The 24,330-nt window shown below is 34.1% G+C and overlaps 1 protein-coding gene across 5 annotated transcripts in view; it reads left to right on the top strand.

Annotated features, from left to right (window-relative positions):
• The window catches only part of TFPI (tissue factor pathway inhibitor), a 76,078-nt gene extending 52,157 nt beyond the window's left edge, over positions 1-23,921 (top strand). For 2 of the 5 annotated variants that reach the window (XM_014732571.3, XM_070242043.1), the window contains exons 5-8: positions 6,581-6,757; positions 7,425-7,520; positions 22,864-23,043; positions 23,758-23,921. In XM_014732571.3, coding sequence (XP_014588057.1) covers positions 6,581-6,757; positions 7,425-7,520; positions 22,864-23,043; positions 23,758-23,864 — 560 coding nt within the window. In that variant the 3' untranslated portion in view covers positions 23,865-23,921. Of the gene's footprint in view, positions 1-6,580; positions 6,758-7,424; positions 7,521-13,058; positions 13,278-19,581; positions 19,607-22,863; positions 23,044-23,757 lie in introns of those variants that run through there. The other 3 variants (XM_005601627.4, XM_070242044.1, XR_001378769.3) reach the window with 2 other exon arrangements.
• Positions 23,922-24,330: the final 409 nt, after the last annotated feature.

Below are 24,330 nucleotides of genomic sequence, written 5' to 3'. Positions count from 1 at the left end.
CGATTTCTTTCAATAATGTCTGATAGTTTTCCGTGAGTAGGTCTTTTACCTCCTTGGTTAAATTTTATGCTAGATATTTTATTCTTTTTGTTTTGATTGTAAATGAGATTATATTCTTGACTTCTCTTTTTGTTAGTTTGTTATTAGAGTATAGAAATGCAAGAGATTTTTGTAGTTGATTTTGTACTCTGCAACTTTGCTGTAGTAGTTGATTATTTGTAATTTTTTTTGATGGATTCTTTAGGGTTTTCTATATATAGAATCATGTTGTCTGCAAACAGCGAGAATTTCATTTCTTCATTGCCAATTTGGATACCTTTTATTCCTTTTTCTTGCCCAATTGTTCTGGCCAAAACTTCCAGTACTATGTTGAATAAGAGTGGTAAGTGTGGGCACCCTTGTCTCAGAGGGATGGCTTTCAGTTTTTCCCCATTGCATATGATGTTGACTATGAGTTTATTATTTTGAGGAATTTTCCTTCAATACCCATTTTATTCAGAGTTTTTATCATAAATGGATGTTGGATCTTGTCAAATGCTTCCTCTGCATCTATTGAGATGATCATGTGGTTTTATTCCTCATTTTGTTAATGTGTATTGCATTGATTGATTTGCGGATGTTGAACCATCCCTGCATCCCTGATGTAAATCCCACTTCATCATGGTGTGTGATCCTTTTAATGTAGTTCTGTATTTGGTTTTCCAATATTTTTTTGAGGATTTTTGCATCTATGTTCATCAGTGATATTGGCCTGTAATTTTCTTTCTTTGCATTGTCCTTTTCTGGCTTTAAGATCAGAGTGATGTTGGCCTCATAGAATGAGTTAGGAAGTGTTCCATCTTCTATTTTTTGGAATAGTTTGGAAGAAAAAGGTATTAAATCCTCTTTAAATATTTGGTAGAATTCTCCAGAGATGCCATCTGGTCCTGGACTTTTATTTTGGGGGAGGATTTTGATTACTGATTCAATCTCTTTACTTGTTATTGGTCTATTCAGATTCTCTATTCTCGATTCAGTTTTGGGAAGTTATATGGGTCTAAGAATTTTCCAATTCCTTCTAGATTATCCAATTTGTTGGCATATAGTTTTTCAGAGTATTCTCTTATAATCCTTTGTATTTCTGTGGTATCTGTTGTAATGTCTCCTCTTTCATTTCTAATTTTATTTATTTGAGGCTTCTGTTTTTCTTGGTGAGTCTGGCTACAGGTTTGTCAATTTTCTTTATCTTCTCTAAGATAAAGTCTCAAAAACCAGCTCTTAGTTTCATTGAGCCTTTCTACTGTTTTTTTTTTGGTTTCTATTTTATTTATTTCTGCTCTAATTTTTATTATTTCCTTCCTTTTGCTGACTTTGGGCTTTATATGTTCTTCTTCTAGTTCTGTTAAGTGTAGTTTAAGATTGCTTATTTGAGATTTTTCTTTTTTGTTAAGGTAGTCCTGTATTGCTATGAATTTCCCTCTTAGGACCACTTTTGCTGCAACCCATATGAGTTGTTATAGTGTATCTTCATTTTCATTTTTCTCCAAATATTTTTTGATTTCTTCTTTAAATTCTTCTATGATCCCTCAGTTGTTCAGTACCATGTTGTTTAGTCTCCACATATCTGTCACTTTCCCAGCTTTTTTCTTGTGGTTGATTTCTAGTTTCATTGCATTATGGTCAGAAAAGATGCTTTGTAGGATTTCAGTCTTCTTAAATTTATTGGGGCTTGCTTTGTTTCTCAACATATAATCTATCTTTGAGAATGCTCGATGTGCCCTTGAGAAGAATTTATATTCTGCTGCTTTTGGATGGAGTGTTCTATATATATCTATTAAGTCCATTTGGTCTACTTTTTCATTTAATTTCACTATTTCCTTGTTGACTTTCTGTCTGGATGACCTATCTGTTGAAGTAAATGGGGTGTTGAGGTCCCCTACTATTATTGTGTTGCTGTTAATTTCTCCTTTTAGGTGTGTTAATAGTTGCTTTATGTGCTTTGGTGCTCCCATATTAGGTGAATATATATTTCTAAATGTTATATCCTCTCAGTGGAGTGTCCCTTTTATCATTATATACTGTTCATCTGTGTCTCTCATTGTGTTTTTTATCTTGAAGTCTACTCTGTCTGATATAATCATGGCAACATCTACGTTCTTTTGTTTGCCCTTAACTTGGAGTATCATCTTCCATCCCTTCACTCTGAGACTGTTTTTGTCTTTAGAGCTGAGATGCGTTTCCTGGATGCAGCATATTATCAGGTCTTTTTTTTAATCCATCCAGCCACTCTGTGACTTTTGATTGAGGAATTCAATCTATTTACATTTAGAGTAATTATTGATATATGAGGATTTAATACTGCCATTTTATCACTTGTTTTCTGGTTGTTCCATATTTCCCTGCTTCTCATCCCATGTATTACCAACTGCCAGTTCAGTTTGATGAACTGAACTGTATGAACAGTATGATGGCTTTTTCAGTTTTCCTCTTTTTTATCATTTGTATCTCTGTTCTGATTTTTTGTTTAGTGTTTAATGTGAGGTTTATATAAAAGATCTCATAGACAAGATAGTCCATTTTCTAATAGCCTCTTATTTCCGTAGTCTAAGCAGGTTCCATCCCTTTTCTCTTCCCCATCTAAGTTATCGTTGTTACAACTTATTGCATTTTGTGTTATGAGTTTGTGATTAAAATCAAGTGATTATTGTTATTTTTGATGCTTTCCTTCCCTTTATCTTTAATGTTTTAGTTAGGTGTTTGCTAACCTGTTCTGACAGAGAACTGCAGTTTTCTGATTTTATCTGTCTATTTATCTCTTTGCTCAAGGCTTTTTAAAGTCTTTCTCTTTTTTTTCAGTTATGAGGGCCTTCTTGATCCTTTCTTGTAGTCGGGGTCTTGTGGCAATTAACTCTGTCAGCTTTTGTTTATCTGGGAAAGTTTTTATTTCTCTATTGTATTTGAAGGATAGTTTTGCTGGATAGAGTATTCTTGGCTGAAAGTGTTTGTCTTTCAGAATTTTGAATAGGTCATTCCGCTATCTCCTAGCCTGTAAGATTTATGCTGAAAAATTTGCTGAAAGCCTGATATAGGCCTTCCTCTATAAGTTATTTTCATTTGCCTTGTTGCCCTTAATATTTTTTCTTTGTCATTGACTTTTGCCAGTTTTACTACTATATGCCTTGGAAAAAGTCTTTTTATGTTGATATAACTAGCAGTTCTATTAACTTCATTTACACATACTTCCAGCTTCTTCCCAAGATTTGGAAAGTTCTCAGCAGTTATTTCTTTGAACAAACTCTCTACTCCTTTCTCCCTCTCTTCTTCCTCTGGAATACCTATAATCCTTATGTTGCATTTCCTAATTGAGTTAGATGTTTCTTGGAGAGTTTCTTCATTTCTTTTTGTTCTTAGCTCTCTCTCTCCTCCATCTGCAGCATTTCTATATTTATGTCCTCTAAATTACTCGTTCTGTCCTCCATTATATCAGCTCTATTTTTTAAGGGCTCTAGATTTTCCTTTATCTCATTCGTTGTGTTTTTCATCTCCAACATTTCTGATTTTTTTTTATTGTTTCAATCTCATTTGTGAAGAATTCCTTCTGTACGTTAATTTTATTCCCAAGATCATTAAACTGTCTTTCTGAGTTTTCTTGTAACTTTTTAAGCTTCTTTCTGAGAGCTATTTTGAATTCTCTGTCATTTAGATTGTAAATTTCTGTGATTTCAGGATTGATTTCTGGGTACTTGTCATTTTCATTCTGATCTGGAGTTTTAATATACCTCTTCATGCTATTCCATGGGGTGAACTTTTGCCATTGCATAGTGGTAGTATCTGGTAGCAGATTCCACCTGCCACCACTGGGGTGGGGGGTCAGGAGCTGTGTCTTCTGAGCTCTCTGCAACCCCTGGCAGATGTGACTGTCTATTGGAAGCTCTGCTGAGTGGACCTATCTGTGTTTGCCTGCTGGCCACTGCTGCTTTACACCCATATGTGAAGCCATTTTGGAGTGATCCCCTCTTCTGAATGACTGGCTGAGCTGGTGGACCAGGCAGGAGGGGAGGATGGGTGCTTTCTTTCACATGCACAATACCACATGTCCCTGCTCTGCACTCACTGTCTGCCAGCTTGGACTACTTGACTTGGTGTAGGCACCCCCACGATTGCTTAGCTGCCTCAGTGTGGATCAGTCCCACAGGCTGGGAGGCAACTCCAAGAGCTCATGTGTTCCCATGAAGAGCTACCTTTTCTCCCTTCTCCTCTCAGTATCATGCACCAGCCACTGGCAAGGTCCCACACCTTAGATTGCCACCACTCAGGGAGGGAGGGGAGGTCTCCTTACCTCTTTCCACTGCCTTCTGGGGGGTTCCTGCACTACCACCTTCATACATATGACTGTGTCGATCTCTCAGACATCTATGATGTTGTGAGAATGTCCTCTGTTTGTTTATGAATGTCCTTTTCATTATGTCTTAGCAGGGAGAGACTACGGGAAGAGCTCACTCTGCAGTGATATTGATGTCACAATTTCAATCATTCTTAATTGAGATTATACATGAAAGTTAGAGAATAAAGTTATAATAACATTCACATGAGTGTTAAAAATGTTCAGATGTTAAAACAAATTCGTAATAAAGACCTCTAAGCACATCAATTTGAAATTAACATTGTGATATGCTTCCTAGAATCAGCATTGGAACAGTTATAAAGACAATGGAATTCTTTACCACTCCTTCAAAAGAAAGTTTGGTTTAAGACAATTGCCAAGTATGCAGCCTCAAGCAAAAGATAATAGTGAAAATCATGTGGCTTGTGGAAATTGGTGTATAGCTTAAAGTCTGCATTCTGTGTTAGTTTTAACTGAGCATCAATTTAGAGCAAAGATTGTGTATGCAGATTCAATATGAATGTTACTTTATTTACATGAGGAATATCAGTCATGAATTTCTTGATTTGTAACGATAGTATTTTAAACAGTAGGCCTAAGCAGAATTATTTTACAAGTGTGATATTTCGACTTTGTCCTAAAATAAATTTATGTCCTAGAATGGGCCTCATAAATAGTATGAACTTCCAGTTGTAAAATTCCTTAAGTATACTTTTCAGCATAACTTGCTACTGTTTTCTGTTCCTTATATGCAATATTTTTTACCTACTTCCTTTTGTTAAACTTAGAATTATTATATTCTCTATTAAGATAATTTAAAATTTCATAAGAAGTACATACTAAGACCAAAACAAATCAAAATGAAAGTAATTGAATATATTTTTTCTTTTTCTTATAAAAAACTATTATAAAAATTTAAAGAGTTGTTTTCTTTCCTTGTCCCATATATTAAACTTAACTACAAATTGTTACTATGGGAATAATAGGAACATTCACTTTGAGAAATGAATCAATAAATGATAAGCAAAATAATTTTCAAATTGGTACTCTGAGAACTTATAGAAAATGGATATTTTATACTATTAAAATAGTATGTTTTATTTAATAAAACAATTTTTATGGGAGATTGGTTTTTCTGAAGGTCTGCAACTATTGTAGAAATTACTAAAACATTCTTTTTATAATAAAAACCTCATGAGTATTGCTTCCCTGAGCTAGAAGAGCAAGTTGCTTTAAGATGCAAAAAGATACCACAGTTCATTTTGGCCGCTATGGTAATATAGTTTTTTACAGTATAGTAATTTTGCAGCAAAAAAAGGGGGAAATCGGAAGTTTGCCCGAAAATATTCAAGCCCAATATGTCTTGCAATCGTAATAATTTTGAAAGCAAATTCAATTCTCTCTTTACAGAGTATGAAGGCAGACAAAGCTTGTAATATAGATCACAGTGGCACAACTTTTGTGACAGCTGTGTTTAGCCAGGTTTGGAGCACTATCAAAGAATGGGTCTTGGACTTTTTCAAAAGCCTCTCCGATCCCTGAACATGTATTTCCTTTCTGCCTCTGTACTGTTGGAGTCATTCCAATGACTGGAAGAAGAAAAGTAAGAGGCACAGTGGTAGAGGATATCATGCGTAATACAGATATTCAGGAACTTTCTAAGAATAGCCATGAAAGCTTCCATACCCCTTAAAGTTTCTTCTCCAGTTTCTTTTTTGGAAACCATTCTTAACGAAGCAACATATTACATGTGTTTCCCTAATGAGATCACACACCTAAAAAATACAAAATATTCATAGATCTTTCCTTATAGTCAATGCCCATAAGCTTAATAAAAATAATTAAACCAAATTTTTGCCATAAAACTTTGTATTTCCAAACCAAGCATAAAATTACCCAATATCTTTTATTCTCTCAAATCATGGAATAGTTGATAGTTAATGCCCTATTAATTTACTAAGAGAAATTTAAAAATTGAAATTCCATTAGCAAGAACATGTAACAATAGTTACATCTTCTATTTGTCACAGTAGGTATAGTAGATAATCTTAATATTGTACAGTTGTGGATAAAGTTATATTTTTACCTCTTACCTTTAAATTTTCGTATTTACTCCATAAATATCTTCAACATAACAAGTTATTTATATATTTAATTAAAATAATTAAATTATTCACAAATAAGATTATTGCTTTCTGACATTTTTATAATTTCTAGAAAAGCCAGATTTCTGCTTTTTGGAAGAAGATGCTGGAATCTGTCGAGGTTATATTACTAGGTATTTCTATAACAATCAGTCAAAGCAGTGTGAACGTTTCAAGTATGGTGGGTGCCTCGGCAATCTGAACAACTTTGATTCTTTGGAAGAATGCAAGAACGCTTGCGAGGATGCATGTAAGTTTGTTTCTCATCTCATCTTACTTTATTTATAACCATTCTTTTAAAAATAAGACATCTGAGAGGATGTTGAAGTTTACCCAGATTTTGTTTCAGCCATACAAATGAAGATACATTTGTATTCACTAAATCTGATAGAAATTAGTCATGATGTTAAATTTTTTAAATAAAAGCACAGATAATTAAGAAATCTAACTATAGTGGAAATTGTTTTCATAGATCTGACATTTTTTTTCAGGTTGTATTATTTAATTTTCCTTCCTGAGAATACTATAGCATAATTTAGGCACAAGAGTAGGACTGCTGAAATCCCTTAGGTTTATAACAATTTGAGAGCGAATAGTTCTTTGGAACCTACCACTAAAATCAGTCGGTTTTATCTGACCATAAAATTTATTAAAGAAATAACTTAAACATTAACTGTTATATCTTTTTTGACCAAGAGCCGCAAAGTTACTGGGGGAAATATTATCTTATCATATACATAATATTATCTTATATATATCATATGTTTTTAAAGATTCACTGTTTACTAATTTAGCATAGCAAAGTGAGTAAAATTTCTAGAAGTCTACCTTTCTTCACACAACTGCTGTGCTTTGCTTTATGTGTACAATTACAAGCTTGCGACAATGTCTATTTTAACTGGCTATATTTTTTCCAGTGAATGATTTCCAGGTGGATGATCATAGAACCCAGATTAATGCTGTGAATAATGACTCCTTGACTCCCCAGCCTACCAAGGTTCCCAACTTTTGGGGTAAGAATCTCATTTTTTTAAATTGCTGCCAGAGAAATATTACCACGGTAACAATAGAAGTGGAATGTGTATTAGAACTGTGCTTTAAAAAAAATTATACCTGTTTGTATTTAATAAAAAATGTGTTGAAATACTGAGATTCAAAATGTTTAAGGCATTTGATCTCATAAAAGTGACAATTTTCCTAATCTATTTACAGTATGCTTTGAAGTAGGCTTTTAATTACGTATCACATGAAAACTTTCATATGATATTTATCTCTATGCCAAATTCATTGTATAAAATAATGCTAGGAACGTCAGCCTCAGTGTCTGAGGGTAAATCACTATAATAGCAGCAGTGTGCCATGGGCAGTCTAAGGCACTCTTAAACTGAGCATGGCATTGGGCGTGGTCTCTGGTGTCAGTCACAAGGCAGATTAGGAATTTGTTGAGTAACTATCCCCAAAGGTTATGTCACACTAAAGGGAATTTTCTTTTGGGCTTCTGCAGAACCCTTTTCTGGGTTCTACTCTGTCAACATACTTATCAAATTTAAATAAACATACAAGAAATATGCTCACAAAAATGGAGAGCTGGGAAAATACTGAAAAATTTGGAAAACATAACCAGAAACCACAAATATCTAGGCAGTTAGAAACAACCTGAAAATCTGAAAGTTAACAGGATAAATGTAAGGTCCTACCTAAATTTTAAAAACCACATGTGTTCATAGAGGAGTTGAAGATTCTCATTAGAGGCAGTCCATGTGAAAGTGTTAAATGTGAACTTGGCATGAATTGAAAGAGTTCTGTGACTATTAAAATTGCAACCTGAGGGTAAAAGGAGATCTTTGTGTCTGGACCAGAGATTCTCCACCCTGGCCATGTGTCAGCATCAGATGGGGTTCAGAATCAGAATGTCTTTGAGTTTCTCCCTTTACAACAAGTAAATAAGCACATGTGCCCAGCTGGATTATAAAGTACTGCAAATGTTGGCTATGATTTATTTAGAATGAAGGATGTAGGTGTCTGGCTTAGTCACACACTGACCTGATCATGCCTGTGGGACTTGCTTCAGCCCTGAATGCCATACCTTAGAAGTCACAAAGAGAACTGGAAACATGTTTATAGAAGCACTGGAAAGTGTAAGGAGGCATGAGATCTTAGAGGGAACATTATATATGCTCTCAGGACTTGAAACACTATCATGGAAGGAAGAATTGAGTATTGTACGTGCCTCAGTCCTCTCCATTTTAATCCCCACTGCCACTACCACATCCCCATCCTTCCTTCTTATCTCCATCAGCCCAACCTAAGAATCACGCTGCACATATGAAATCTAAAGTACAAATTTCTTTCTGTAAAGTGTTTATTTTTAATATGAGAACTTCAAAAAGGAATGGGTGCCTCAGGGATTAAATTCCCTAAATTTTAGGCATTCAAGCTGTGTTCTAATAGCAGCTGAGATGTCACAGAGGGCATGCAAAGTTTCAGTGGGACTTGGACAATATGGTGTCTTCAAAGTGCCTTGAGATCCTTAGATTCTATAATTAGAGCAGTGAATTCAAACCAGATGAATTTGAGTCTCATTTTTAAACACTACTTTGTTTGTAATAATGATAGTATCTTTGTAGTTCTGATTTTTTTATCTGTAAAATTAAGTAATTTCATTGCATTGTTTCTTCGTGCCCTTCCAGCCCTGTGTCTTTCAGTGACATTTTGTTTAACTAGTTAAATATCATATGTTGAAAAGCATGCTCAATCTTATTGCTGTGGAAGAGGGGAAAGTTTAGAATGGCAAATTTATTAATGAGTTTAAAGGCAGATGAGATATAACAATATATCTACAAATAAAAGAAATGCATGAAATCAGTTTTCAATATGTTTCAACATTTTTTATTTGGGTTACTTTACTAATCCCAATAGAGATCTTCAGTCATTTATCAGTAAAATGAGTATAGTAGGTTAGGGGGTGGTTTTGCCTTGAACTTTTATGAAGTACAAAACTCATGATTTTTACAGGCATAATACCAAAATAGCAAGGGGGGAAATAAAGAGCATACATGTGAGAAAGTAAATGTTTTAAATACTGATATATGTCCTAAGTTTTTATGCAAATACACACTAAAAAGTGTAATAAGTAAATTAACGGTCATAAGAGTAAATTATTAACTAAGGAAGCAGTGAAAGTTCACAACATGAATTTAAAGGAAAACAGATTAAGAGGATTTTTCTTTAAAGCAAGAGGCATTTAAGGAATAATTCATAGTGATCTGCATTTAAAATTAGGACCACTGGTCTCCTTTATTCGTCTAAAACTATTTTATTTTTTTATTGTATATATTTGCCTCAAAGTCTAAATTCCTTTAGCCAATTTGATCCCTTTTCCTCCTTTTTTTGGAGCATTCTTTTCTTATTCTTTTGTAACGTTCCTAATTGAAAACATGAAATAATGTTGCAATAACTACTATGAGAAGTTCGATACAAAGGCTGGCTTAAGCATCAAGTGACAATGAAGCCCTGCCTCCACTCTTCAAAAGACCGACATGATCCCGTATTCACCCCATCCAAATTGTGAAAGGTGGGCATACAGCGTCTCTTTCTCTGCTATCTAAGACCTAGATTATCCCTCCTCCACCCCATATAGATGACAGAGTATAGAAAGGAAATTGTGCCCCACTCTTCCTATACCTATACCTAATCCATTCCCCACTCCATCAAAGGGCATTGCTCAGGTCTGTGAAGACACTCGATATTCCAGCTCAAAAATAATTATATCTGTCACTGCTTGCAATTATATTACTATGTTCTATTATAATTTAAGAAAATACAGCTTTATGTTTGTGTGAGACCTTGTTCAAGGTTTTAGCCAATATGTAAGGTTCTCTGTGGGTATTAGCATCTTTTGCAAAGATGTAAATTCTTTAAGGTTCCAATTCAGTTTGCAGGAATGACAGCATGCCCACCACACAAATAGAATAGCATTCTCTTAAAATTCTTTCCATTAAGTAACAATCCTTAGGTAGAGTATTTGAATATTTCAAAAATACAGCTAGATTGTATTACTGTTCTTAAGTGAAATATATATAAATATATTTTGTAAATATATGTTTCTCTTCATGATGATACTAGAAAAGCATTTTAGAAGTTTTGTTCAATGTTACTAGAAAATGGTTTGGTAATTTTTAAAAATTATTATTCATTCTTAACTACCATAATGTTGCAAATGAGCTTGAGAATATATTTTTTCCAATGAGCCTTCTTGACTCAAGATATTTGAATGCTTATTGAATGCACAGTTGGGGTTTAATTTTCTCCCTTTCATCTCCATATTTCTATATTAGTAGACTACTTTGATGATCTCTAAGATTGAGCCTTACTCTTCCTTAAATAAATTTTTATAAAATGTTTTGTAAGCATGTCCCTGTGAACAAGAGCAAATTATTTGAGTTTGATTGGCTGAATTATGAGCATATCCATGTAGCTTCAATAAATGTTTGTTCTCACCACGTGTGACAGAAGTAATTCTGAAACAATCTCTCTAAATGTGTGCAGTTCTGTGCATAATCTTCAAAATGAAAGACTACCATAATTGGTTCTTCTTGATGTCCCCCCTGTGGTTGGCATTATAATATAGCAGCTGAGAGAAAAGACTCTGGCCCTGAAGACTTGGGCTCAAGTCCCAGTTCATCCACTTACCAGCTGTGCAATCTTATAATACTTCTTAACCTCTCTGAACCTCATTTTCCTATTGTAAAGTGAGGATGGTAATAACGTAGTACTTACCTCATCAGTTTTGTTGCGAGGTGAAATCAGTCTGTATGCATAGCTTGCTTAGGACAGTGCCTGATACCTAGTCAGCGCTATAGAAGTGTTATTATTTGTTATTATGACCCACATGCTTCAGAGCAATACGCTTCACTTCCCAGCGCTTGGTTTCTCATCTGTCAAACAACTCTTTGTAAGTTCCCATTTGCAGGAGAAGTTCATGTTTCAGACACTTATAAAATCTCTAATTATTCAGATAAAGGCATCAGTACAAACATAGTCACAAAATTACAATAAGCCCTTAAAAGAGAATATACAATAGAACTAAGTTAATAGATATATGGAAATTTCAACAGTTCAAATGTGTTTACTAGAAACAGGCTGAGAATACTGACATGCAGAACAATCATGGGGCTTTGAAGCCAAAAGAACTTTACTTATATAATTTTTCTCTTTTTCAATATTTCCAGCTTTCCAAACTTTCAGAGTGTTGCCACTATTTTTTCGATTATTCCAGCTTTAGCATTTTGTAACGTCCTTTGATCACTTCTCTTCTTCTAGTCAGTCCTTAAATTCTATTGTTTTTTTCTGACAAAATATCCATTCCTGTCTTCTCCATTTTCAGTCTCACCTGTTTTGTTCAGACTATCAATCCTTCATGTTTAGATTAACTCAACGATCATTTATCAGCCAAACTGGGGCACTAATGAAAATAAAAGGGGGATGCTAAAAAATTATCTATTCTAAATATATATGTATAGACAGAAAGTTGGATTTTTAATTTGATGGATATGTAAAATAGTTTTATTTAAAAACTATTTCAACTTTTTAAAAATCACATATATGTTGGGACATGGTATACCAAAAAAATAAGCATGAACTAATACTGGCTCAGGCAAACCATGTGGTATAGACAATAGATACATAGATGATTGATGATAGATATAGAGGAGGGGGGAGAAGAGGAGAGAGGGAGAGAGAGAGAAAAAAGATAGACGATAAATATCACAGAGATCAGATATAACTCAGATATACTATATACATATATTATTAATATATATAGTCAGATATCAAACATAAGTCAAAATATATGTATGTATATATGTGTGTAGAAAGAGAGACAGAGGATGAGAGAGTCATATATGACATGTATCAGATATGATCTTTTTGACGTCACTGTCCTACTCCCATACATCCATCGTGTTTGGGTCAGACTATCTTTAATCAAACAAGTTTATATCTCTCTCTTGCTTTAGAGAAAAATTTTTTAAAAACTTAATGGAAACATTCTTTCTCTGTGTTCATTTAGTCTCATCCACTTGACTTAAATTTGTCGGCAACATCTGTCAGCCCTCTACCTGTTCCAGATTTTGTCTCACCATCCTTTAAACAGGAATTTTCTTTGTCCATTCTGAATAGACATTGTCATTAAACACAAATTATCCACTGTTCATTATTACCAAATACAAATTATCCATTCTCATTCCACATGATGTTTTGTGTGGTTTCTCCCACCTAAAATCCCCTGGCCGTCCTCATCTTATCTAAGCTGCCTTTTCACCGCCACAGGGAAGTCTTCCTCTCTCTGTCTCCTGGCTTCCTGGTTTGATTCGTTTGATACTTAGATTATTTGATGTTGTGTTAGCTCTGTCGCACTGACTAGATTACAAGTTTTTTAGGAAAGAGACCAGGTATTATATATTTTGTAGAACTCCCCTCCTCCAGCGTCTCACACAGTCTTAGGCACAAGACAGATGACTTACGTTTTTTATTAATTTTGTGATCCACAGTTACAAAAGAAAGAACAAATGATGGTTGGAAGAATGCGGATCATACTTACCAAGTCTTTCTGAATGCCTTCTTCATTCATGCATCCATGTTCATTTTAGGATTAGGTAGCGTTTTACGCATATGTTAATGTTTGTGCTTTGACATTTCTTTAATATTTATATGGTATATGTGATGCCTTTGATAGCATACAATTAATAAAGTTTTAATATTTCCATGCATAGAGTTAATATTTTCCTCTCAATATATCTCATTGGTAAATGCCTAACTAGCAAACAAAAATTAATGTTCTCAAATGTTCATACTGGTTATGGGCCTTTTGAGTGGACCTGAGCCATTCACGAAAAAGGTGAGTTATTTTCTTGATTGTTATAGTTCCCTTCGCTTCTATGTATCAACTTTAATAGCTGTCTTGGGACTACATCAGCTTTATGATATTTTGGGAAAAAAAAAAATCTTTGAATAGACTTCAAAACCCTACTGCCAACCCAATCTGATACTTGCTTTCGGACTGAGAAAAGGAAGACCAATCTACCTGACCTAGTTCCTCATTGCTTCCCGGCAGCCTCCAGGTCAAGGGAAAATGATTGGATGTCATTCTGAAGACCATCTGGGTGCTTGGAGCTCTCTCTCTTTCCTGACTGTATTCAATGTATGATCTAGTGGCTAGATGCCATATATACGTGAAAAAAATAGGAAGAAAGGAAAAACATATATATACACACACACACATCACACACACACATGCATACGTACACTTCTTTTTAAAATTTTTTTGTTATTATTGGCCCTCTAAAGGAGGTGTTATGCTGACAAATTGCCTGATTGTCAGCCAAACACCATCCCTGATATAGTCATTTACAGATTCGCAAGAGAATATTGTTACCTATTTGGCCTCTTGTTGAAGCTATGATTACATATAGAAGAATATCACAACCATGGAAATTTTCTGGAAAGAAAATATCCCCCATCAACTATAGAGTTACACACTTAGCAGCATACCATGGTTAATCACTAGCACCATCAACAATTCTGAAAAACCCTAATTCATCAACAACCCACTTCCATAGTCCCAAAGAAGTATCTTGTTTTTCATAACGTATTTTCAAACCAAGAAGCATAGAACCTTCTCTGATAGTCTAAATATGCCTGCATGGTGAATCTGGTTCCTCATATGTTGATTTTCTGACAAGCTGGCTTTCCAAAAATAGATAGTAATGTGTAGAGAGAATCCATCAGACCTCCTACTTCCTGGCAGGAGAGCTGGTGAGAAACAAAAATGTAGCACTTCATTTCTGCCAAGATTGCTGCCATTCAAATAAGTCACCCTGGTGACCACGGACTGCTTTTGCTAATCCCTTTCTTCCTGGACCCATCTCTGGTTTTAACAAGGATGAATTTTTTACGTCAGTCGTAAGATTCCTCCAGGGAAGTGTTTCTAAAACTTGAATAATATACAGATACATTTAAAAGAGAAAAATCACAGACTTCCAATTTGTAAGCCAAATTATTTTGAATGACATTAATTTTACATGAACAAGTAAAATAGTAGGAATAAACTACGCATGTGACTGCTTGAAAACTATATCAAAACTTATTCACAAATGAATATAATACAAAATACAAACTACTAAATTAATAATAGTAATTTGATGGCACGTGCTTTTTGCTAAAGGTAAAAATCTCTATTATAATATGAATTTGGTATTGACTGCTAAGGGCAAGTTAGGAATGTGGTTGGAATAGGATAGAAAAACTGCTGCTCTGTGTCCTGTGTAATTCTCTGACTGCCCTTTTGCTATTTGAATACTGGACAATCTTTGCAGGAATGAATTTGAAAAGCATTGATATAAAATGTCTTGGTTAGGAAAATCTCAACTCTATCTTTCTAGGGACAGAGCAGAATGAGGTTTCTAGTTGTCTATCACAACCTAATGCCATTAAATGGATCTGGCTGGCCAGTACAAACATGATCACAGAGTGCAGTAAAGCCTGGAACTTTGGTCTGTGATTTGTAGAATCAGTCCATGTTGAACATGGTAACCCAGTAATTCTTGCCTTCAAATGTTGGAGTACTGAATACGGTTTGGCTCAGAACAGTTACTCCCAAGACTGTTTCCAGCTTCCTTGTTTGATGACCTATTTTGGTTAGATCTTTGTCCTGTTCAGACTTGGGAAACTCTAACTCGATGCATGTAACTGAGGGAGGGAAGCGTCTAAGACATTCTGAACCTGAGTTGGAAAGAAGAGATAATTTTGGGATCAGATATAAAGGAGAAGATGTGACAACTTTATCTGATAATTATTAAAATATCTTTGCTCAGTTATTTTTATTTTCTAGTTAATTTTCAAATGACATAGCATAGTGGTTAAGAGCATTAGCTTTATGAGCAGAAAGATGTGGGTTTCAATTCCACTTCTGCTGTTTGTCAACTCTCTCTGTGGCCTTGAAACAAATTACACAACTCTTAGCCTTGGGTTCCTCATTTGTTATATGCAGAGAGTAATATCTCTGAAAATTTTTGTGAAGATTGTGATGACATATATAAAATTCTTAACCCAGTGTTTAGTACTCAATAAGAGCTCAAAAGTATTAATATTTGAGGGTTTTTTATGATATTTATGATGATCACCCATGTCAACAGAAGTTTACAGCAGGAAAAAAATAAATAATCAGGGAAATTATTTGTATACATTTTATTAGTGATAATTTTTTAGTGAAACTAAAGTCCGTAACCTTGATCTGAAATATCCTCATTTTTACTTAATACTATGATTACCTGAAATAACATAAAGCACTTGTAAAATTCAAACATAATTATAAACTACTAATACATGTTTTCTGTCTTTGGATCTTATCTCTAAACAGAGGACTTGCAAACCTGTTTCCAACTTTGTCTTATGACCTGAGGTACAGATGTGTTATTCTTCTTAATTTCAGTTCAGTTCAATAAATATTGGGTGCCTCCTACAAAACAAGAATTGTCATGGACACTGGGAGTCTGAGAAGAATAAAGAGGGTGTTGTTGTCCTTACAGGCATGTCTGAAATCAGGGAAGGAGATAGACACATAGATGATTTCAATGGCTATGTTACCTGCTCAGACACAGACCTGCACAAGTGTTATGGTAGGATGGAGTCATGATGTTGTACTTCCACTGAAGTACAGAATTAATCATGATATTGTTCTTCCATTGAAGTCAAAATTAAAATTTTCTGTCTTCTCAAAACCTGGGTTCTATCTTCGATCTAACATCTTGGACCTGTTTGCCTAGATGCTGGCTGATCCACGGGCTTAGTTCACAATTTCATCTTCATTCAGGGATTTTTCTATGTAAAGCCACAATGAAAGAAAGCCATGCTAAAATTGCAACTTATGAAACTATCATGACTGTAGTTTCTATTATAATTATGTTTCATAATAAATTAAAAAAATATTGCATCTTGTAAGTCAACTAGTCTAGAAATATTTCAATTATCCTCCCTCTAAGTGTCTGTCTCCCTTGCCCACATTCAATCTGGTGCTTAATTTCAGCTATTCCCACTGTAACTGCTTTAGTTAGGGAGTTAGGGTCACCTTATATTCGCCTCTATTGCACGTCTCCTAGTGGATTCAACCAACCCATGCCTGGTTGAGTTTGCTTCACGAACCAAGAAAGAACAGAACTTGTGTCCTTCATCCTTCAGTACTTTCAGTGGTGTATTAATGTCTACATCATAAATCCAAATATAGTAGCATTCAAAGACCTTCTTTATTTGGCCTAAATCTACTTTTCCAGCTTTGCATCCCACTGGACTCTCCATGCACTCTGTTCTTCAGATAGCCCAGAGTTTGCAGAGTACCCCCCCAAAACCAGGAATGTTCTGACCTTTGTGCTTTCCTTCACCCATAGTTCCCTCTATCTCCTCAGTGTATCAAAATCTCATCCTTCCTTAAAAGCTGATCAAGGGACTAAATAAACTTTAATTTTCACTTTTTACTAAAATCGTGTAGAGTTTTCAACTTTGCAGATATGACATGAAGAAAAGTTTTTCTAAAACATTATAAGACATAATTATCATAGAATAAATTATACTCATAAGTTTCATGATTTTCAATTTTACCATGGCTTTCTTTATTGGTGGCTTTATTTAGAAAAAATCTCTGGATGAAGATAACTTTGTGAACTCTGCCCATGGATTAGGCAGTATCTAGGCAAAGAAGTGCAACCCAATAAATATCTACCCAATTTCTCTTTTCCTTTTCAATATGTGGAGGCTTCCGTGCCTGGGTAAGGTTTCCTGCAGTCTGTTTCCACACGATCTTTTAGTTTCCAGCGCCCTGGCAGCCTACCTTCTACATTTCACACTCAGCAAAGTGGCCCAGTACACATAGAAAAAAAATGTTTCACAGCGCTCATTTTCCCATTCCCTGCTCTCTTTTCTCTTCTATGGAATGCCAGTTTCTGCTCACTTAACACCGCTTCTCCCTTGGTAGTGAATGGAGACACAGGCTTTTCCAGTAGTACAGACTTATTATCTATATATAGTACACTTACAGCTGATAGGTTTACTTTCCATTCCCAGTCAGAAACAGCTTCCAATCTCTGGACTTTCTGCATGACCCCAGGACACTGGGATCACTCTAAAAATATTTTTACTATATAATATTATTTCTAATATTTATTATGTATTTTATTATATAATTTGAATATTATAATTGCAGACAAATTGAAAAACATAGAAAAGAAAATCAGCCATATTTGCATTACATACAATCACTGTCAACATTCTAGCGTATCCTTTTAATATTTCTTTGCTATTTTCGTTTTCCAACTCATCATGAAGTAAATAAAATAGAAGACTGGAAGTAGCTTCTAGAGGATCCCAGCAGGATACAGTAAGCTCAGCATAAAGGAATTATTTTGTAGAATTGTAACCTAGCAAACTGCTAAGCTTGCTACCTGCTAAAAATCTCTCTCTAGGAATCATCTTGCCATCTGATTGCATTCCCTCTCAGCTTTTTGCCCAACGGGTAGCATATATCATTTCCCTTCCTATTTGTGTGTGTTTGTATGTATGTACGTGTTTCAGTGTGTTGACACAAAAAAGATAAATTATCATATTTTATTGTTTCTAAGATGCATATTTTTCCACATTTTAACATTGTTTAAACCATGATGAAGCTTACAACTGATAGTGTATAATAGTGTAATTGTGTTTTTTTCTTTCTTTATAAGCAGTACATAAGATAATGTTGGGTCTTAAAATCAAATGTATCTTAGATTCTATGTAAATTATATTTAGTAGAATATTTGGGGAGCTCTGAGCAGTTACTAGTACCCTTCCACTTTTGTGGGTATTAGGAGAGGAAAAAGCAATGAATAGTAAATAAATGCATTGGATTAAGGTCCACGTTTTGTTAAATAATGTTTAGGCACTTTTAAACTTAAGGCACATGTAGAAATATAAATTTATATAAACTTTTAGTTGAGTATTCAGCAGCATCTACCAAATTATACATTGAATATAACTTTTGTACAGTTCTAATTTTAGAAATATCTCTTCTAGAAATATCTGAACCAATGTATAAGGATGTTCATGATCTATTGTCCAGAATTGAAAAAATAGAAGTAATCTATATATACACAAGACATGGATTGACTGAACATACTGTACTCAATTCAAAAAATAAAATTAAAAAGAAGGAGGCATATGTATGAGCAAATGTGGAAACATAGCCACAAAATGTTACCAAGTATAGTAATACGACACAGAGGAGTATACAAATACATGTCTGCATATGCAAACAGTTTGAGGGAAGATAAAGGCCAAAGCACTGATAGTGATTAAAGGGCAAGGATTAAATTATGGAGAACTTTTGCATTATATTTGCTTTACTTTTGTATTATTTGAACATTTTACAATGATAATTTGTAATTAGAAAATAAAAATTTTTATTTTTCTTCACTACGAAATTATGGGGAAAAATGAAATTTGTTATTCAAAGGAAATATTTGTTATTCAATTCCCTAAAATGGTCTCAGAAGAAAAAAAATAATTTACTCCACAAGTCATGAGGTGGTTCTGAAACCTTATTTGATTGGTAAAATAAAAGCCTAAATGGGCATGTAAAATGGGAAGAAGAAGAAAGACACCATAGTAAAGATTCAAAGTGAGTATAAAATTCAAAGTTTACTGTATAAGTTTCAAAGAAAAATTATATAAACCACTTTACACATAAAACTGACTTTGAAGTGCCACCTACAGTTTAGCAGGCCTACTAGATCATGGCAGCTCCTGGCAGAAAATAAGTGGATCCTGAATTCTGACACCTTATCATAGACCCTCTAAATGGAAGCTATCCAACTTGTTATTAATGGCGAGATCGAGACAGAATCCATTTGGTTATTAAATTCCCTTTGGAAAACAAACAGAAGTCAGGTTAGTGTCTTTTGTTCTATCTTAAATTTCTGTCAATAATCTAAACCAAAAAAATCACATTGTGCAACCACTTCAAAACCTTTATATTTTCTTTCATTGTAGATTTCAAAGTCTGGATTTTGAATAGGTGAGTGCCTATGTTTATCTAGAATAAATATGTTAATTGAAAACAGTCAAGCTTATCTCATTTCGTCCTGGGGTATAAAAAATTTTTATTTCGTTACCTTTGGAGATTGAACCAGACGATAATTAAAGACTCAAAAAATCTTAGAGCTAAAATGTCCTTGAGAAGACATCTGCTTCATCATTTAATTCTACTGTTGTTTATGCTAGAGACACCCAATGATAGTCTTCCTGTTTAGAGTTAAAATGATTTTAGGAGAAACGGATTAGTTTACAGGTATAATTCATTTTCTGAAGAGCAATGGCCTTATAAAGACCCCCCCCCAACTAGTAATAATTTATTTCTTTATTAAAAACTTTTAAATGTTAAGTACATATAATACAACATCCTTAGTGATTAATTTTAAATTTTAACCATCAAAATATTCTTATTTCTAGTGTTAAGAACCTCAATACTGATCTGGGTCAAAGGTGAAGTTGTGTTTGATGATCTGTGTAGATAGTGATTAAAATCAGGGCGAACAAAGAGGGATAGACAAACAACTGTCATCAGGGCAGTCAGGAACACACACTGCCTGAGCAGGGGCAAGTATCTGGTAAGAGGGACAATTCACGTCCGCACACCAGATCCCAGGCTGTGGGAGCAGCATGCCAGAAGTCACAAAGAGTTTCCAGCAGAGGCAGTCTGATGCCTTGATCAATTTAACTGGTAGTGAAACTCTTTCTGATGTCATCTGTGCTGGTCAACCGTCTGCTCTCAAACCAATCCTATACCTTCCTCTTGCCCTGTCCCATATTATAGGAAACCTTTCCCTTGGCTTCTGAGTAGATTTGGTCAGTGGCAGACATTGTTGGAAGACTTGGTGGCTAAAGAAAGACAGAAGCTAAAGTATATCTCCCCCCAAACCTGTAGTGTATTGACCATGGTTTTGGATCCCATTGGAGAGGCCCATTTTGGTTCTAGCTTTTACCTCATGTTCCAGGCTCCTGGCCCATGATAATAGAGGCTCCTCTCTTGTTACCTCCAGTTTAGGAACTGTAGCCCAAGATGAAGCAGGCTAACTTGCCCTCACTTTGAAATAGCCTTGATTTTGTTATGGGGCCAGGTTTACTGTAAGTTGTATGTTAGGGGAAAAGAAGAATGAGTTTACCCCATGTCATCAGAAAACTCTCTCTGTCCTGGAATAAGGAACTTTAGGTAGGGCATTGCTATTGAGACATAGTAACTACCATTTGTAAAGAAGTGTCCAACTTATATGTACATCCACACATATTATCTGCAACTTACTGTGGGCTAATATATCTTGTGTACAAAATGCTAAAGTAAAATTGATATAAAGTCATATCATTTCATCATACACATCTACTATAAAATATCCGTGGGTGTTTGTTGAGAATAAAAAAAATAACAATTTCCTCTGTTTCTCAAATCAGACTAATTGCTTGTGGGGTAGTTCTTTTATTTCTGAACATAAGTGATGACTTTGGAAGTTCATGGAGATGGAAGCGGTGGCAATTAATAACCATCTCATACTCTAGGCTGTGGGCTGATGAGAATCCATAGCACACGCATTGGGAACGTTTGCACAATAGTTGGGCTGTTAAAGCGTATCTCTTCTAGATTGTCAGAAAATTCCTCTTACACAAACCACTGTTGGTAAGAGGAGATTTCAACCTTTTATGGAAAGTTAAGCACACATTCTCACCAAATATATTTTAATTTTGATTTCTGATGGCAATAATCATGCACTATAACCCCCAAATAGGATAAGGTAAAACGTAAACTACACTACATGATTTTGAATAATGTTTCAGTTTTACAGATCCTAGGAGTTGCTTTTAAAATCACAATATTTATAGACCTAGTCAAAAACCTAAATAAAATTTACTATTCTTTACGTGATTACAGTTCTTGAACTTTGACAGAATATCACCGTTATAAAATATCTGCTCATATATTGCTCCCATATTATTCCCACTCCTATTTTCCAGAGTTTCTTTATCACATGAGCTGTTATATCAAGACACTCTAATCTTTTTTTAAATATCTAGAAAGCAAGAGGTGGTAAAATGTGTGTATCAATTTAATATTTTACTCATTTTTTCCAAAATTGTTTTATTTTATTTCTTTCCTTTTACAGTCTGTTCATCTGGGGTTCGCTTGCCATCAGATCATTTCTTGCTTTCAGCTCAACTTATTTACCCTCGTTGGCTATTGGATTCCTCAAAGTTCTATTTTGTGCCAATGTTGAATATTTAGCAAATTCTCTTTGTCTGCATTTGCTGTCCCACATCTCATGCTTTGGCAAAGCCACTAAAGTTTTCCTATACTGATTTCTCACCGTCCACCAACATATCTGCAATATGGGTTTACTAATATCAAGCAGTTTAGCTTTGCTACTAAAGGGGACCAGCTTCCCCTCACTGACAGGAATTCCCAAAGGAGCTAAAAACAACCACTGGGCTGAATCTATTTCTCTGCTTTGCCTTAAGGAAATGAGTGTTCCTTTTATTACTCTAGTTGCATCTCTTTCTTCTATTTTTGAAAGCGCTTGGTCCCATTGACAGACCAGCTTGTCTCTCTGGTTTAAACCTGTAAGTGTTTTATTTTACTGGCTTTAGCAATATTCCTTCCTTTGCAAAAACGTCTAACTCATCTAAAACCAATGCTTCAATTTATGAGAAAACTTTATAACTAAGTCAAACCATTTCTTCTTGGCTCCTTCTCTGAAGCTTAAAGTTAGAATTTGCTACATCTAGATCCCTGAACTTTAAATTGTGATTTTGTTACATCATTCAGCACTTTTTTAGTCAAGAGAAGACACACTTCCTCAGCTTCAGTATTTGTGCTGTACAAAGAATAAAGATTTTGTTCATCGGCGCTATTTTTTCCAAAGTTGAACATTCACGAACAAACAATATGTAAACATTGACAGTTTTTTTAATGCATATGGTTAACAAATTTTCAGAAGTCAAATTGTTGAATAGTGGTTTTATTATGTACAGCTAGTTTTTTCATAGAAAGAGTAATCATAGCACTTCTCTTTAGCAAATGTATCTACTTTTTAATTTATTGGACACTTGGAGATTGGTTGAGCCTTTTCATGGAATCAAAATGCATGAATTTTACTGAGTACTACTTTTATTCATGCAGATTACTGTTTTACATAAACACTCCACAAGACTAATCTATAAACAATAATATTAAAGTCTTAGATTAATTATCCTAAGTGACTTACCATGTTTTCTTGATGTTCTTAGAATTTTATGGCCCCTCCTGGTGTCTGACCCCAGCGGACAGAGGATTGTGTCAAGCCAATGAAAGCAGATTCTACTACAATTCAATTATTGGGAAATGCCGCCCATTTAAGTACAGTGGATGTGGAGGGAATGAAAACAATTTTACTTCTAAAAGAGCATGTCTTAAGGCTTGTAAGAAAGGTATAGAAGACATTCTTCAGATTATTAATTCACTAGTGTTTAAGATGATAATTGTATTAAAATCCTGAATGAATTTTAATCTAGAAAAATATCCTGAAATTGGTTCTATTTATTATAAGAAACAAAATATTATGATTTAGCTAATAAATGTCCACTTTTCAATTACATTTAGATAATATTGCTGGATATGTAAGCTGCAATTCCTCTTAATGTGTTTTCATAGAAAAAGAATTAATTTCAAACAAATCAACATTTTATTGTTTTAATATTTACATACTATGTTTTCATTTTAAAGAATTATACCAAAATATCTTTACACTTTTTTATAATACACAAAATTTTAATGCCTTTATTGATTTTCTGCTGAGTATAAAAATGATGCATGTTTATAGAAGAGTATTTATATGTAAATAAAAATTATCTATAATTCCACTAGCCACATAGAGCCACATGTCCACTTTTTAATAAAATGAGCTTGAATTTTTGACTGAAGATAAATAATAAAAATCAACAACATGCTTGTCCATTTTTGCTAACTCTTATGTAAACAAAGTGACTTCCTTAGAAATAGGTTCTTCTAAACATAGACAAATTAAAGGCTTTTAATTATTCATTTTTTTTGTTTGTAACAAAAGATAATTTGAGGAAATTTTAGATAAAATGTTTTATTATGTTACTTTATCATGCATAAATTTGTTTCTATTCCTTTTGTAGGTTTCATCCAAAGAATATCAAAAGAAGGATTAATTAAAACAAAAAGAAAAAGAAAGAAGCAGCCAGTGAAAATAGTATACGAAAAAATTTTTGTTAAAAAGACATAAATTTGTTATGTTATTACAACATTAATCCTACTAAATATTTTGGATGAAGCTTTTCAATATGATTTCTATTTTTTTCTTTCCTAAAGTCCTTTTAAAACTTCATGAATTTCCTATGCATATATTACCTGCTATTAATACATTTACATCAGTGATCATTATCTAATCTAGTCAAATTGGTTCTTCCAGGGCTATAATTTATTAGCTGACTACTATAAGTTTACCTATTCTCTTGATCCCTATTTGCCATTTAACTACAAATTATCTTACTGCTGGCCACCTCAAATCAGTCCATTTTTCCATTTAGTGGTCATCTATTTGAGATTATATTGTCACTTACTTGTTTTGATCATATATACGATGATCTTCTTTATAGCCTATGCCCAGATTAAGAAATGCAGCTATTAAAAACCAAGCACTTTTTGGGTTTTCCATCTAAAATGGTGACAAGCACCTTCTGACAAAGATC

Source organism: Equus caballus, chromosome 18 (genome assembly GCF_041296265.1).
Source record: "Equus caballus isolate H_3958 breed thoroughbred chromosome 18, TB-T2T, whole genome shotgun sequence".
In the NCBI taxonomy this organism is placed as follows: domain Eukaryota; kingdom Metazoa; phylum Chordata; class Mammalia; order Perissodactyla; family Equidae; genus Equus; species Equus caballus.
This window is presented reverse-complemented; position numbering and strand designations above follow the sequence as displayed.